General features: G+C 48.6%; 1 protein-coding gene across 1 annotated transcript in view; it reads right to left on the reverse strand.

Annotated features, from left to right (window-relative positions):
- LOC102227827 (leucine-rich repeat and fibronectin type III domain-containing protein 1-like protein) overlaps nucleotides 1–15,943 on the reverse strand; it is an 83,924-nt gene that overhangs the window by 7,389 nt on the left and 60,592 nt on the right. Inside the window, exons 4-12 of the mRNA XM_023351045.1 lie at nucleotides 14,351–14,597; nucleotides 12,408–12,608; nucleotides 11,266–11,432; nucleotides 10,198–10,438; nucleotides 8,970–9,182; nucleotides 8,577–8,887; nucleotides 2,698–2,881; nucleotides 1,416–1,635; nucleotides 1,127–1,348 (exon numbers count right to left, since the gene is read on the reverse strand). Coding sequence (XP_023206813.1) covers nucleotides 1,242–1,348; nucleotides 1,416–1,635; nucleotides 2,698–2,881; nucleotides 8,577–8,887; nucleotides 8,970–9,182; nucleotides 10,198–10,438; nucleotides 11,266–11,432; nucleotides 12,408–12,608; nucleotides 14,351–14,584 — 1,878 coding nt within the window. The 5' untranslated portion in view covers nucleotides 14,585–14,597 and the 3' untranslated portion in view covers nucleotides 1,127–1,241. The remainder of the gene's footprint in view (nucleotides 1–1,126; nucleotides 1,349–1,415; nucleotides 1,636–2,697; nucleotides 2,882–8,576; nucleotides 8,888–8,969; nucleotides 9,183–10,197; nucleotides 10,439–11,265; nucleotides 11,433–12,407; nucleotides 12,609–14,350; nucleotides 14,598–15,943) is intronic.

A 15,943-nucleotide genomic window follows, 5' to 3' on the forward strand; every position in this document is an offset into this window, starting at 1 on the left:
TCTCTCAATCTGAAGCTTCGTCATGTTTTCAGGTTGTTTAAAACATTTTCTCTACTGACCTCCTTCCTGTGTTTTCTCCTGCTGGATGCAAACCTACAGTCACATTTTCTAAACCACAGGTGTCAAACTCCAGTCCTCCAGTCGCTGTCCTGCAGGTTTTAGATGAGCCACAGGTACAAAACACTGGAATGAAACGGCTTCATTCCTCCTCCTTGTGTAGATCAGTTCTCCAGAACCTTAATGACCTAATTATTCTATTCAGGTGATGCAGCAGAGGCTCATCTAAAAGTTGCAGGACTGCGGGCCTCCAGGACTGGAGTTTGGCCCCCCTGCTCTAAACAATTACTTCCTTTTCTTCCATGAAGGTCCAGCATGAACTGTTTCTGAACAGTAAAAAATAAAACACAATCTGGTGGCAGGAGGCGATAAAATCAAACAATGTAATTAACACAGATCTGTCACATAGAATCGTTTAGAAACACATAGAAACTCTGCTGGGAGAAAACAGAAATGTATTTCTGTGTTTTACAGACCAGATCATGTGACCTCAGATCACCTTGTGTTGGACACACTGCTGCTAACCGGCTAAGAAGCTATTAGCACAGCTAACTGTTTAACGCTTTAGCATTTTTACAAACTTTGAGAACGTTTAGCGCCCTTAGCTTCCCCTCCAGGATAAATTCCCTTCAGTTTGTTGCTGTATTTGTTCCATTTTCTCAAAACTTCAACATAGACATCAAATTTTATTCAACTGAAAGTTTATAAAACAGTCAAGAAAATTTGTGCTTCACAATTTATTCTGAAAAATTCCTTTATGGGAAGCTAAGAGTGCTAAATGTTTCTTAAAGTTAGCAACAACACTTCACATTAGCTCCCATATTAGCCGCTAGCACTGCTTTTAATTATCACAATATTAAGCAACGTGAAAGTTTTATTATGGGATGTCCCTCCCCCACCACACTGAGTCAGGTTCTGGTGAGGTCACTTCCTGTTAAAGAGGAAGTTGTTCCTCTTAACTGTCCATGATTGGATGCCATCAGCTGAGTAAAGCGACTGAACAGAACGGAACCCTTCAAATTAAAGGTTTAGCTTGGTGTGGGGTGTCCTGAGTGGGAGTGGGACTCACCGCCGAGCGCCGCTGCTCCTCACAGGAAGTCCAGTTTGACTCCAGGACGGAGCAGAAAAAGAAACGCAGTGAAACAAACAGGAAGGGGAGTCGGCGCTGAGCGTCCGGCTTCCTGTTATTGGGACGTGGCGTCCTCGTCAAGACTCGGGTTCAGGTCCACCACGGTCGTCCCTCTGAGAGAAGCTCCTCCCTCTGCTGCCGGCGCGCAGCTTTTATTAACGCCTGGAAGACATCAGAATGCCGTCAGAACGCCGTCAGAACCGGACCGGCCCCTCGGCGGGTCAGTTACCTGCACCCCCCGCGGCGGACGGAGGCAGCGCCAGGACACCGCTGGCTCCGCCCCCTCCGCCTCCGTTGGTCTGGGAGCAGACGTTGGCGTGACGCGCCGCGGCTTTCTGCTTGTAGTGGTTGCTATGGAGCTTGTACTTCATCAGCAGGATGAAGATGAAGACGAGCACAGACGCCACGATGATCCCGCCGATGATGATGATCATGGTGCCGCCCAGGAACTGGAGGGACAGACAGGAAGTTAGACGCTAGGGTGGAGGAAAGCTGCTGCTGTGACCTGGTTTCCACGACAACAAGAAGCTGTCTACAGGAGCAGGAGGTTACTGATTAAATGCACTAACAGGATGCCGTACGGAGAGGACAAACACTTTAATTTAACAGAGATGGACAGGGACACGTCCAAGACATGAGGGACAGGAAGTAGGATAGGAAGTAAGACAAGAAGGACAGGAAGTAAGACAGGAAGGACAGGAAGTAGGACAGAAGGGACAGGAAGAAAGAAAGGAGGGACAGGAAGTAAGACAGGAGAGACCGAAAGTAAGACAGGAAGTAGACAGGAGGGACGGGAAGTAGGACAGGAAGTAGACAGGAGGGACATGAAGTAGACAGGAGGGACAGTAGACAGGAGGGACGGGAAGTAGGACAGGAAGTAAGACAGGAGAGACCGAAAGTAAGACAGGAAGTAGACAGGAGGGACAGGAAGTAGACCGGAGGGACAGGAAGTAAACAGAAGGGACAGGAAGTAGGACAGGTGCAGGCTCATGTATTAAACTTCTGTCCAGTTTATTTTATTGGTTTAATGAAACAAAGTCAGAAAATAAACGTGAATTGATGATGATGCAATCCGATTATGTTCAATGAGCAATGATTAATAATGATTGACTGATTAGTGTGGAGCGCATTTATTTTCAGCACCACTGGGAACATCAGTTTCCAGGTTCTGCCACAGAAATTTAGCTCTGAACTTTGACTAGGCCATTCTAATATCTGTGGCTGGGTGTTAGGATGGTTGTCATGGTGAAAGATGAACCTTGACCCCAGTCTGAGCTCTCCTGCTGCCCCACAGCATGATGCTGCCACCACCATGCTTCACTGAATCGATGTGTTAATTTTGCTCTGTCTAGGTGGACGTCCATTAACCAGAACCAGAACCTCTGGGCTTTCAGAATGAAGGGGGACTGATGGATCTGGACCTGGTGACCAGATCAGTAAACTGGGATCTGTGGTACCGTTCAGTTTGGTGAACTGGGCCCAGTAGGTGTCCCGGTAGGCGGAGCACTGACCTGGTCCCGGATGGAGTGGCAGCGGCCGTACTCTGAGTCGGTGGTGAAGGAGACACAGCCCACCATCTTGGTTCCAGTCAGCGTGGTGACACCGTCGTCGTAGACCGCCAGGACGCAAAGCTCGTAGTCCCGCGCCGCCGCCAGGTCGCTCAGCAGGAAGTACTTGTGATTGGCCGGGATCATCCTGCAGACAGACGGAGACAGATGATTGGCTCTGGGTCCAGAGGAATGCTAATGTTAACCACGGCTACAGCTGTATCAACTCAACACATTTCCATTCAAACTGCAACAGAACCAATAACATTATATAACGGCCCTACTGTAGGACCGGGTCAGAACCGCTCCAGAGATCCGGGCCAGCAGAGTACTCTGTGAGTAAAACGGCGGCCATGTTGGGAGCCACGATGGCCGCCATATTGCTGAATCTTTCATGCGGATGATATAGAGCCGAGGCTCCACCAGGCGGCGCTGTAAATCTGAGGCATCATGGGAGTTTTTCTGTGACAGCCGCTCTTCCTGGTTCTGCTGCAGAAGCAATGCGAGTTCTGCTAATCCGCTCAGATTAGAAACGCAGCGAATCGCTCAGAGCGGAGAGACGTTGGGGTTTATTTCAGATACTAATCAGCTGCTGCCAGCTGTAAAAACTATACACCGTTGCCATAGCAACTGTCCAAATGGAAGACGGGAACAAAAACCCTGCAGCTGCATCCAAAAGCAGAAGGAAAAACAGCAGCACATCAATCAATCGATCCATCTATCACCTTACCTGCTTGCTGCTAATGAATGCTAACAGCAATAACTCTCTACTTCTTGTTGATTTCATAAATCCAAATAAATTATGGATGTGACGTGATTGGCTGAAAATGACAATCTTGTCCATCACTTCCTGCTGGCAGATCAGATCAGAATATTCTGAAGCAGCGTCTGGAGAAGAATCGGATCGCTAAGCTGAGCGACCAGAAACCATCGATGAGCCACAGTAAAGCTGGATCAGTCACGCCATCTTCACCGCTCTTCTTCTACTCAGGTAAACTCTTCTTCTACTGAGGTAAACTCTTCTACTCAGGTAAACTCTTCTTCTACTGAGGTAAACTCTTCTACTCAGGTAAACTCTTCTTCTACTGAGGTAAACTCTTCTTCTACTGAGGTAAACTCTTCTTCTACTGAGGTAAACTCTTCTTCTGCTACTGCTCTGGGATAAACCCGTCCAACAGAGACAGTTTTTTCCGGGTCTCTGATCTTCCAGATGGTCTGTGTTTCCAGCTCTGGGGGGAGAGGACGACTTGGACGTTTTGTCTTCTGACTGCTGGGACAGATAGACAGGAAGGATGAAGAGGAGGAAGGTGACATTAAGTGGAGAGCAGTAGGAGAGGAAAGCTGATGCCTTCATCACCTCAGCAGAATATGATCAGCTGTCATCTCCTCCTCTTCCTCTCATCTCTGCATCATCTGATTCTTCCTCACAGTTTTCATCAGCCGCCTTCCCCCCCTGCTTTAGTCTCTCTCTCTCACACACACACAGTCAGACACACGCACACACACACACACCCACACACCCACCCACACACACACACTCACATTCAGATGCACCCGCTAACAGAAAGCCTTTCATGAAAGCACAAGCATCCAGTTCTGTGGGACAGAGGAGGAAGAGGAGCAGCAGAGAATATTAAAGGAGGAAGAATCGATTTCTTCATTTCCTGCTGCTGACGGAGGCAGAGCTTCTCCTGATGCTCATTCCTCACAGGGCAACTCTGTCTGGTCTGGAGAATCGGGAAATGGTGAAGGAGGAAACTGGGCAGGTTTTTCTTGGCCCAGAGGAAGAAGAGGAGCAGGAAGAAAGAAACATCTCCTCTTCCTCTTCCTCCAGAGTCTAACTTTAGCAACCAGAGCATCTGCCAAGAGATTCTGCAGGAGGAAATAACATTTCAGCTGCCTCTTGCAGTATCACACTTCCTGTTAGCTTCCAGTTTATTTCCCATTAACTTCCTGTTAGGTTCCAGTTTATTTCCTGTTTGCTTCCAGTTTACTTCCTGTTAGTGTAGCAGTGTGATGTTATTACACTATATTCTTGAGAAGCTAAAATGAGAAGCTATTCCGGTAGGAAATTATATGAGCACTGGCGGCTTTTATTTTGAAAAGACAGATCCATTGCAAAACAGCGGGTAACTTCCTGTTTCAAAATTATTATTTTTATTCAAATTTAATGTGTTGCGAATGAAAATATGAATTATTATATTTACTGTTAAACATATTGAGTTCATGGATTGTAGTTTTGAGTGTCAGTTCGGGTTTAAAAGACAAATTAACGGATCATACTGTTATAGTCTGTGGAGGCTTTTCCTTCGCGCTCTTTCTGTTCGGATTCCGTGGGAGAAGGTATGAAGTTTTGTTTTCTGTGTTCAATAAGTGTATTTTAAGTATAATAAGTGATAGTTTTATTACTGTTCTTGTAAAATAATGTGCTTTAGAGCACTTAAACTGTGTTAAAAAGAGATAGAACTGTGTTAGCAGTTATTTAGCTGCTCTTATGCTACATGAAACATCGCTAATGGAAATGCTACATCCATGTGCTAAAAATAGTGATGTTCCTGGTTAAACAGGCGCTGTGAGGAGAAAAGGCTGTTTTTGACGACTATTTTCTGCTATTTGAATGCAGTAGCATTAAAAGTGCCTTCAGATCAGCGCTACATTAGCTTCCTGTTAGCTTCCAGTTTACTTCCTGTTAGCTTCCAGTCTAGATTGAATTATATTATAGCTTTTTTTTCTCCTTGTGGAATATTTATTCCTAAAAGAGGTTGAAAAAATTATAATGTGCAAAATTTTATGAATTGTGTTTTTCCTTTAAGTATTTCCAACTGTAAAAATAAATTTATTTCATTTCTACACCAAACAGCCAAAAGAGTAAAAAGAAAAAATATTTTTTTGCGTCACCTTTCTGTTTGGCCTCGGCTCTGAAGGGCAAATGAAAAAGTTTAAAATCTCTTGTGCCGTTTTTGTAAGTCCTGCAATTCAGGGCTTAACAAAAGGAAAAGAAAAAATCTTATATTTATATATTTTTTCTTCTGTACTGGGTGAGATGAAACAAAACAAAAAAATAAATAATTCAATTTGTTTGTTTTTTTTCTTTTTTACTCTATTTCACGAATGGGGGAAGAAGGGAGCGGGAGGTCGACAGGCGGATTGGCGCAGCGTCTGCCTTGAAGCGGCGCTGTACCGGTCCGTCGTGGTGAAGAGAGAGCTGAGCAAAAAAGCGAAGCTCTCGATTTACCGGTCGATCTACGTTCCCACCCTCATCTATGGTCATGAGCTTTGGGTCATGATTGAAAGAACGATATCGCGGATACAAGCTGCCAAAATGGGTTTTCTCCGTAGGGTGGCTGGGCTCTCCCTTAGAGAGAGGGAGAGAAGCTCAGTCATCCAGGAGGGACTCAGAGTAGAGCTGCTGCTCCTTCACATCGAGAGGAGCCAGTTGAGGAGCATCTGGTCAGGATGCCTCCTGGACGCCTCCCTGGTGAGGAGTTCCGGGCACGTCCCACCGGGAGGAGGCCCCGGGGAAGACCCAGGACACGCTGGAGGGACGATGTCTCTCGGCTGGCCTGGGAACGCCTCGGGATTCCCCTGGAGGAGCTGGAAGAAGAGGCTGGAGAGGGAAGTCTGGGCCTCCCTTCTGAAGCTGCTACCCCCGCGACCCGACCTCGGATAAGTGGAAGAAGATGGATGGATGGATGGATGGATACTCTATTAGCTGCTGTAGAAATGAAAGAAATATATCTTTATAATCACAATTTTTTGTTCACCTTCAGGAAAAGGTGAGCAAAAAGTGTTAAAAATATTTTAACCTTGTTTTTTTATTGATTTATTTTTTAGTTTTACTTGAGAGAATCAGCGGAACAAGATGCTTCAGACATTTTATCAGGAAACGTTCAGGAATTTCTTCCTGTTGTTCTTCCAACACGACTTGTTTTGGTATTTGGCTTGTTTATTATTGCAGTTAAGGTCTTTTCATAAAACTCCTCCATGTTGACTTGTTATTGCTGTTCTGTGTGTTTTGGGTCAGTCTTCTTCTCTTTAAGATGAGGGTACAATACTGCCCCCTACATCAGAAGATGATAAATAAATAAAGAAGTGGAATATGAAAGATGGAGCAGCTTCTGTCCAAGCAGCTGTGGGAGACATTAGAACCATGATTTCTGTTCAGGCAGCTCCAGGACAGCCTCTGCTGGTTTCTGGTGGAACATTTTGTGGAAAAGCTTCCTTCAGTCTCCCAGCATGTGGATCTTCATATCACACTTTCAAACTTCAGTGAGTCCAAACATGACTTTGAATCAACTGGGCTGCAGTGAGTGGTTTCAGCTGATATTTATTGGTTTGGCCACCAGGGGGCAGTCACATATCTCTGAGACTCCCGGATGGTCAGCTGAAGGCGGTAAAACGATGTGGGCAGGAAGGCATCCGGTCCTGATGAAGCAGAAATCTGGATTTCCTCTCCACTAATCCCAACAGGATCGGTTCTGACCCAGAGCGGATCTAAAGTTGGATTGAAACGGCAGGTGTGTCGGGTTAATGGCTGACCTCTGCCTGCCAAAGAATCCACCTGATCCAGCCCGTCCCAGTCAGAACCAGAACCCAGACTGATACTGGAAATGTCCTGATGGAGTTCTGTAGACGGGATGTTGAGTTCTGGAGGAACCCGGGCCATAAACACTGCCTGCTGTCGCATCAGGAGCTAAAACAGGAAACGTCCCAACATGAGGGACGATGGAGTTTACCCACGAGACACTGGGACTGGCGGGGCCACTGGGACCGGAAAGGCGGTTTGCCCAGGGCGCCAAGCCGGCTAGGACTGCCTCTGCTGGGACGAACGCTTGGTGACAGAAGAGTCCAAACGGGTCCAGCTGCTCTTTTATTCAAAGCCACATCTGGATTATGAGCCATTTTATTAATCCAGCTCATTCCTACAGCGATAGGAATATTGTGTAAGATAACCACTCGGATTAATCTTTAACGTTAAATTTAACAACTGCTGCAGCAACAACACTTTGCTTCATGAAAGCAGCGACCTACTGCTTCACAACCATCTTAATGTTCTCTGTGCTCTGGAAACTTGATTTCCTTTCCTTTATAGCTGCTTTTCCTTTGTAGCTGCAGCAGAAGCTGCAGCAGAAACTGGCTGGAGCAGCTGCAGCAGCAGCAGCAGCTGCAGCAGCTGACCTCCAGCCCAGTGGTTTTCTCCGTCCGGTTAATGAACCCAGGCGTCTGAAGTCAGAGCCGGTTTGTAGAAACATTAGCTGGACTACCTGCTTCTGCTGTGAGACTGGAGGACAAGAAGCAACTCTCTTCAGTGTGGAAGATGTGACTAAGTGAAAAAAATTCAAAGTGTCCGTCTGACAAAGAGCAGGAAATGTAAGAAGCTTCTAGAAGAGAAAGTGTTTTTAGTGGAAGGTCAGCAGCTAAGAGGAAGGTGGTATGGCATTTTACTGTTAAACTAAACTGTTAGCTAATGCTTATGATTAGCACATTAAGGTTAGCACAACCTTTGTAGTTAGCGGTGTCCACCACTGACCATTAGCAATGCTAGCTGTGTTAATTGCTAACATAAGATCCAAAGGACAGCTAGAAGTGTTTTCATTAAACACGCTCCAGAGCTGTGGAATGGAATAGCTAACTCACACAGTGTGACGACGCTTCTTATAAATGGTTTTACTCTGAAGCTTTTAGGATGATCATGGATTATTAATCTGTCCGGAACATCCACACAGCAAAACTCAAAATCTGCTCCAGAAAGCCTCAGCTTTCCTCTTTCTCTGATTCTGATAAGTCCAGACGGCGGCGGAGGAACCGTCCTCTCTGCGCCTGAATCGCCCGAAACGCCTCACCTGTAGATCAGAATGTCGTCGGTGGAGCTGTTGTACTGGATCTGGTACATGCGGACCCCTGGGATGTGGTTCTGTGGTGGCCAGCGGATGACGGCGGAGCTGGAGGTCAGGTCCGACACGCTGACCCGCTGCGGGTCGGCCCTGGGCTGGCCCCCGCTCACGTTGGATTTGATGGATGTGGGGATGTCTGAGGGCCCTGGGTCCGGCTCCAGTTTGGGCCCAAAGTGTGGCGAGGCGTTGACGACCAGTTCGACGGGAGCGGTGGCCTCGCCGGCTGCGTTGGACGCGATGCACGTAAATTTCCCAGAATCCTTAGGAACAGGAAACAAGAGGAACTCATGAAGAGTGGAAGAGAAATTCAGGAAGAATCAGAATCGGCGAAGCCCCGCCCACCTTGACAGACGCCTTCAGGATGTCCAGCGACCCGTTCTCGTAGCAGACGGTTCTGGACGTGTTCCCGATCAGCTTCCCGTCCGGGCTGACCCAGTGCGTGGACGGCTCCGGATCCCCGATGGACTTACAGCGCAGGCTGACCTCCTGACCCTCCATCACAAACATCTTGGAGGTGTGGCGTGTTATCATGGGTGGCTCGCAGACAAACTCCTCCTGCAGCACAGAGAGAGGCTCACAACATGGCCGCCGAGGCTCAGACCCGAGTGGATCCGGTCCAAACCGTGGAGCCCGGCAGGGGTCAGAAGTCAGGAGCTCTTAGGCTTCCTGCAGCAGCTTCACTAAAACCTACAGGTGCGGTTTCTAATCCAGAACCAAGTCAGAAACAGCAAGACCAGTCTGACTCTGAGAGAAGAAGAGCAACAGGTCACATGACCCGACAGCAGCGGCCAATCCTGTCGCTGCAGCGCCTCCTGCAGGAAGACGCCGGCAGCGCAGCTTCCTCTTAATCCCAGATAATCCCAGTTTATTGACACTGTCATCTGAATCAGATGCTCATAGAGAATCGCTGGGAGCTGGGTGGACGGGTCAGAACCGAGTCAGAACTGGATCAGAACCGAGTCAGAACCGGATCAGAACTGGATCAGAACCGAGTCAGAACCAGATTAGAACCAGATCAGAACCAGGTCAGAACTGGGCCAGAACCACTCTCCCACTAGTGGATTCCCTTTAGCCGGGATTTTAAGCTTTAATCTGCAGTAATCTGGGTTGTGGAGGAAACATGGCGGTTCGTGTTTCAGACATTTTCCCACCATGTTGTTGGTTAGAAATGTTTAGCTGAACGTTTAGTTTACAAAATGAATATTCAGCTTGTTTGGAGATAAATGTTGAATATGCTAACTGACTAGCTGCTGAGCGGAAGTGGACTATCAAAATAAAAGCTGGGTTTTGGAGCTATAAAGTCCAGCTGGTCAGACTGAATTGTTCTGATCTGTGAGGAAACGTCCTGATGTTTGGAGCGGTTCATCCAGCTTTTATTTTGGTAGTCCACTTCCAGTTGCTATCAGCTGAGTGTTTCGTTGGATTTAGGGCAACCTGAGCAACCTGAGTTTGGTGAACAGTAAGTCCAGAGGCCTGGACGGATAAACTGGGGAACCTGCTCAGCGCTGACGTTACTCCTGCCTGATGGTGGCACAGCTAGCGCTAACAGGAAGTGTGTTAGCGAGCGAACCTCTCTGATGGTCCAGAAGTATTTCCCGGCCAGGTCTCTGGGGGACGCGCAGGTCTCCAGGTCGTCCTCGCGGGTCAGCCGCCGCAGCCACACCAGCTCACAGTTGCAGTGGAGCGGGTTTCCCCCGAAGCTCAGCACCAGCGCCGTGAGCGGAGAGCCCTTCATCTTGGCGTAGACCGGGATCCGCAGGAAGAGCGGGTCCGGGGGGATTTTCTTCAGCTTGTTGGACGTCATGTCCAGCCTGGTGGACACAGAGACACAGACCCCCACTGACCTCCAGGGAATATTTCATCCCAGTAACATCTGAAGAGTGAGCAACATGACTGCAGCCTCAGTGGCAATTTAAAAAAGCAGCCATGAAAACAAAGCGGCTGTTCTTCTCGTCTTTTCTGAGGAAGGACAAATGTCTGTGAAGTCAGTTTCTGCTGCTGTAAATATGAACCCAGAGGACGTAATTATTAGAAAATAAAAGCGGCAGGTCCAGACAGATGAGGAGAGGGGAAGGCCAACAGCTGACTCACTAATCCCAAATCATATTTACGGCTTTCTGGCGTTTAGCGCCAAAGGAAGAGGTGGGAGCAGATGGCTAATCGATCGATCAGGAGGGAGAAAGAGGGAGGCCAAGGATCAGCAGAGTTAGAGAGAGGAGCGCAGCAAACGGCTCGGCCCAGTCCTCCATCCAACTATATCCAGCACCCACTCACACCTGCCACCTTCAGCCAATCAGGACGCAGCGCTGCCGTGGCGGCGCAGGAATGCTAATGCAGTCTGCATCGTTTCCATTGCTAGTAGACACTGGTCAAACAGGAAGTGACCAGACGCCGTGGTGACTTTGTTTCCACCAATCAGGAAGAAAATAAAAATAAATAATAATAAAAAAAAAAGAAATCAAAACAATCAGGTCATTTCTCTCCTCTGGGCCCAGAAGTTTAGATAAATTTGATTATTGGTGATGCAGCAGAACCAGACCTTCTGACGCCTTTAGAACCAGAACCAGCTAATCTGGAGTTACTGGAGAAGATCCAACCAGAGGAACTGGCTGCTGGCGCCCTGAGCACAGAGCCGTACCTGGCCAGTTTGTGCAGGTTGGAGAAGATTCCCTCGGGGACGCTCTCGATCAGGTTGTGGTCCAAGCTCAGCGTGTTGACGCTCACCAGCAGGGACACCGTGTCCCAGGGGATGTCCACCAGGTTGTTGTAGCTCAGGTCCAAGTCCTCCAGCGTCTCCAGGAAGTCCTGCAGGGGACAGGACAGGGACGTACTGAAGCTCGTCCCGCTGCCGGTTCCGACGCTGCCTTGCAGCAGCGGCGCTCGGTGCTGCTCGGGTCATTACAGAGACATTCAGCTGGGCCGGCTGGTTCTGATGGAGCCAGGAACCACTTGACCCGCAGCACCACAGCTACTCTGAGCCGCTTTTAATGACTTTCAATAAGTTTTCAGCAGAGGATTGTTGGCAGAGGCCGACCGACTGTGAGGTCGGATGATTCATAACACTTGTTGGCAGAATGGAAAGGTTCTGACTGCTGAGCCGCATCCAGAGCGTTGGCATGGCGCCGGCAGCGCTTTCAAAATTCATCCTCACATTATTTTATTTTCCTCTGACAAAGCCAAGCTCCACGCTCCCAACACTCAGACAACTCAGTGAAGATGAGGTTGGACCGGATGAAGGCTCTTCTGTTCACCTCACTAAACACCAGCAGAGAGAACGCTGCCAGAGCTGGACGCCCCCTGCTGAGGCTCTCCTACCTGGACGCCCCCTGCTGAGGCTCTCCTACCCGGACGCCCCCTGCTGAGGCGCTCCTACCCGGACGCCCCCTGCTGAGGCGCTCCTACCTGGACGCCCCCTGCTGGGGCTCTCCTACCTGGACGCTCCCTGCTGAGGCTCTCCTACCCGGACGCCCCCTGCTGAGGCGCTCCTACCCGGACGCCCCCTGCTGGGGCTCTCCTACCTGGACGCTCCCTGCTGAGGCTCTCCTACCTGGACGCCCCCTGCTGAGGCTCTCCTACCTGGACGCTCCCTGCTGGGGCTCTCCTACCCGGACGCCCCCTGCTGAGGCTCTCCTACCTGGACGCTCCCTGCTGGGGCTCTCCTACCCGGACGCCCCCTGCTGAGGCTCTCCTACCTGGAAGGCCCCCTGCTGAGGCTCTCCTACCTGGACGCCCCCTGCTGAGGCGCTCCTACCTGGACGCCCCCTGCTGAGGCGCTCCTACCTGGAAGGCCCCCTCTGAGATGCTGTGCAACTGGTTGTTGGCCAGGATCAGGTGCCTGAGGTTCACCAGCCCCTGGAAGTGCGAGTCGTCCAGGACGGTGAGGCGGTTGGCGTCCAGGTGGAGGGCGTGGAGGTCCTGCAGGTCGGCGAAGGTGTAGGGTCTGATCTGGCTGATGGTGTTCCGGCTCAGGGTCAGGTGGATCTGCACCAACAAACACAGGATCACAACCAGAGGAAACAAGAAACCGTCTGGACCGGAGCCGGTTCTGCTAAAATGTTGTAAAAAATGAAATATTGGTGAAAGGCCTGATTAGTTTCCTTTGTAAACCTGAGACCTTCAGGTAGAGATGATGCAACATTTTCACTTCCTTTCTGTTGCATTTGCAATTGTTGAGTTAATGAAACTTCGTGGTTCCTTACAGGACAGATCAGCAGTCCAGATGATGGACTCAGTCAGAACCAGAGTTCCCAGTTTGAGTCCACCAGTAAGGCAGGTCTCTGCCTCCCTTCCCATAGATAGAATCCCTGGCTGCTCATCCAGGGATTTTTTCCAAAGCAGTTTCAGAACCAGAATCAAACCACAGCTGGAGTCAGAAAGTGGTTCTGTAACGGATCCAGTTAGCACCGGTCCTCAGATCCTTCATTTATTAGCAACAGGTAGTGGGGGGTGAACGCTTCCCAGCAGCAGAGCTAAACCCAAAGATCCTGTTCAGGTTCTGACTGAGTAGAACTCGGTTCAGATGAGACCGAAGCGATTTATCAGATTAATTACTGAAATAATCCTAATTTAGTGACTGATTAACTGGAGTTTCCAGATTCCAAAAATCCTGATTGCAGAAAGAAAAACACGTTCAGAGCAGCAAAAAAGCTCAAACTTCACAAATCATAATAACCATAGTGACAAGAAGAATAATAACGGGTTCCTGGCCGGGCACCGCCACGGGCTTTAAAACGTGACTCAACCCGGAATCGAACCGGCAGCCTTCTGACTCAGAGTCCAGCACTTTAGTCACACAGCCAAACAGAAAGAAGGGATTCGTCCCAGCGGTGAGAGCTGAGGACTGCATTACTTTGGGATAGGCCTGTCACATTTTGCTGAGCGATTAATTGTCTCAAAAATTATTGCGATAAACGATAATATTGTCTGAAGACCTTTTTACACTGATTTAATGGAAATGACATAATAATGATGTGATTTCCTGCCAAAGATAGATATACTTTATTTTCAAAAGAATATTTAACACTGGAACTGATAAACAAAATAAACAAAACAACCAAAAACAAAATGGATTCTCAGTCTCCATTAACAAAAAATGTACTTGATAAAAACTAAACAACATAAAGCCAAAGTGGAAATAAATACTGCATTCAACCAAAAGAGTGCAGATTATGAAGTCTGTATATTATGTTGCCCTTCAGTAATAATTAGATTTAAATAGAGAAAATGGGCACATCGACTACCTGATGCAATAATTCACACTACATGATTTTTGCTCCTATTTTTCCCCATACAACAATCTTAGATCGTTGGTCTTTCTAAGATTGTGTGGTGTGTTACGGTAGATCATCGTTGCCGCTCCGATCCAAATCAGGGATTTGTGATTGTGTCTCTGTGTTGCTGGTCTGAATGGTTTAAAGAGCTGCTTTCATGTTCAGTTCCATCTCAACCTTAACAGACAAACATGCAGTGAATAAATCGATTTTCAATCTGTTTTTTGCACCAGTTAATAATAATAAACACGTTTTATTATTATGAAACACGGCAAACTAATGATGGAAAAGAGCTGCACTGGGTTAACTCTGGAATCTCATCTGTCTGAGTATCAATCGACTCCAGATCATTTCTTTGTTCCGTCACATTTATCGATTTATTCCATTTTGATCATCATGTTCCAAACTGACTGACCGCCCCGCTCACCGTGTAACTCTGCCTCCAGAACTCACCAGGCTGGTCATGTTGGCGAAGTCTCGGTGTCTCAGCGTGGTGATGAAGTTGTCCATCAGCCGGAGCTCGGCCGTCTGCCGGTCGATGTTTGGCGGGACGAAGAGCAGGCCCGTCTTGGCGCACAGCACCGTGTAGGACGGCAGCAGGTTCTGGCAGGTGCAGCGCTTTGGACAGAGCATGTCGCAGAGGCAGGACGGGAGGCAGGACAGGAGGACGAGCCAGAGGACGTCCATGGTGTCCGTCTGCCTGTGGACACAAAGACGGACAGAAATCAGAACCGACCCGGAACCTGCTTCATCAGCAAGCTGACCAAAGGTTCTGGAAATGTCCCTGGTTCAGCAGCTCATCAGACTCCATAAAGCATTGAAATCTGGTGGAACCGGGCCTGAACCGGGCCACAGCTTGAGCCAGGCTGGGGCCGGCACCAGAGCCGGACCGGAACCGGGCTGCATCAAAATCTTCTGCAGATACTGAACTGCTCTCTCAGCTAGCGCTGCTAACGGGGAAAATCCTGCTAACCACCAGGAATGATAGGTCAGGGTTGCCATAGCGATGCAGTGACTCCTCCCTGCAGCACAAAGACAGGTGGGTCTGATCTGATACCACAGGAACCTTTTCACGCTCCTTCACTTCACTCAACCTGGATCCAGCTGCAGATGTTCTGGTTCTGGGCGTCTTTAGAGAACGTCCAGCATCATGAAGACCAAGAACACAAAACATCAACATGGTGAAGCACGGTGGTGGCGGACACTCAGCTGGACGCCCCCTGACGTTTTAATCAGAAACTTTTCTCCTCCTCATTACTCCGGGTTTTCCAGACGAGTGGTCTGGTTCAGCTGCTGCTGTTGTCTGCAGGAAACCGTACCGATGAAACTTCCTGCGCTGCGAGGCGAGAGCGCCTGATGTCACGATTCATAAATTCATCGATTTTTCAGGCCTATAAATGTTGAATTTTCCCTGTAAACACAGCGAAGGAAAACGCTGCCACTGATTTCCCTCCAGTTGATTCTGAGTGCAGCTCAGCAGGAACCAGAATAAATTCATACAGGGAGAGAAAGGACACACACACACACACACACGCACACACACACACACACACACACACACACACACACACACACACACACACACACACACACACACACACACACACACACACACACACACACACAGGAACAACCTATGCAACCAAAATCACTGTAACTCTGAAAAGTTGTTCAGCAGCAACTAGAAACGGTCGATGGCAAAGAACAGCAGGAAGATTTTTATTTACAGCTGTGAAACAATCAAACACTGCAGAACAGGAAGTGTGTGTGGAACCAGGATACGGAACAGGAAGTGTGTGTGGAACCAGGGTACGGAACAGGAAGTGTGTGTGGAACCAGGGTACGGAACAGGAAGTGTGTGTGGAACCAGGGTACGGAACAGGAAGTGTGTGTGGAACCAGGATACGGAACAGGAAGTGTGTATTCAGATGAAGGAAATGCGCGGGAAGGTCCGGTTCCGACCCAATCCATTTTAGATTTCCAGGAGGAAGACGGCGGCGTTCTGTCGCTTTCCGACGGGACGAGCTTTCCTCTCCCCAGACTGTT

This window comes from Xiphophorus maculatus, chromosome 18 (genome assembly GCF_002775205.1).
Source record: "Xiphophorus maculatus strain JP 163 A chromosome 18, X_maculatus-5.0-male, whole genome shotgun sequence".
In the NCBI taxonomy this organism is placed as follows: domain Eukaryota; kingdom Metazoa; phylum Chordata; class Actinopteri; order Cyprinodontiformes; family Poeciliidae; genus Xiphophorus; species Xiphophorus maculatus.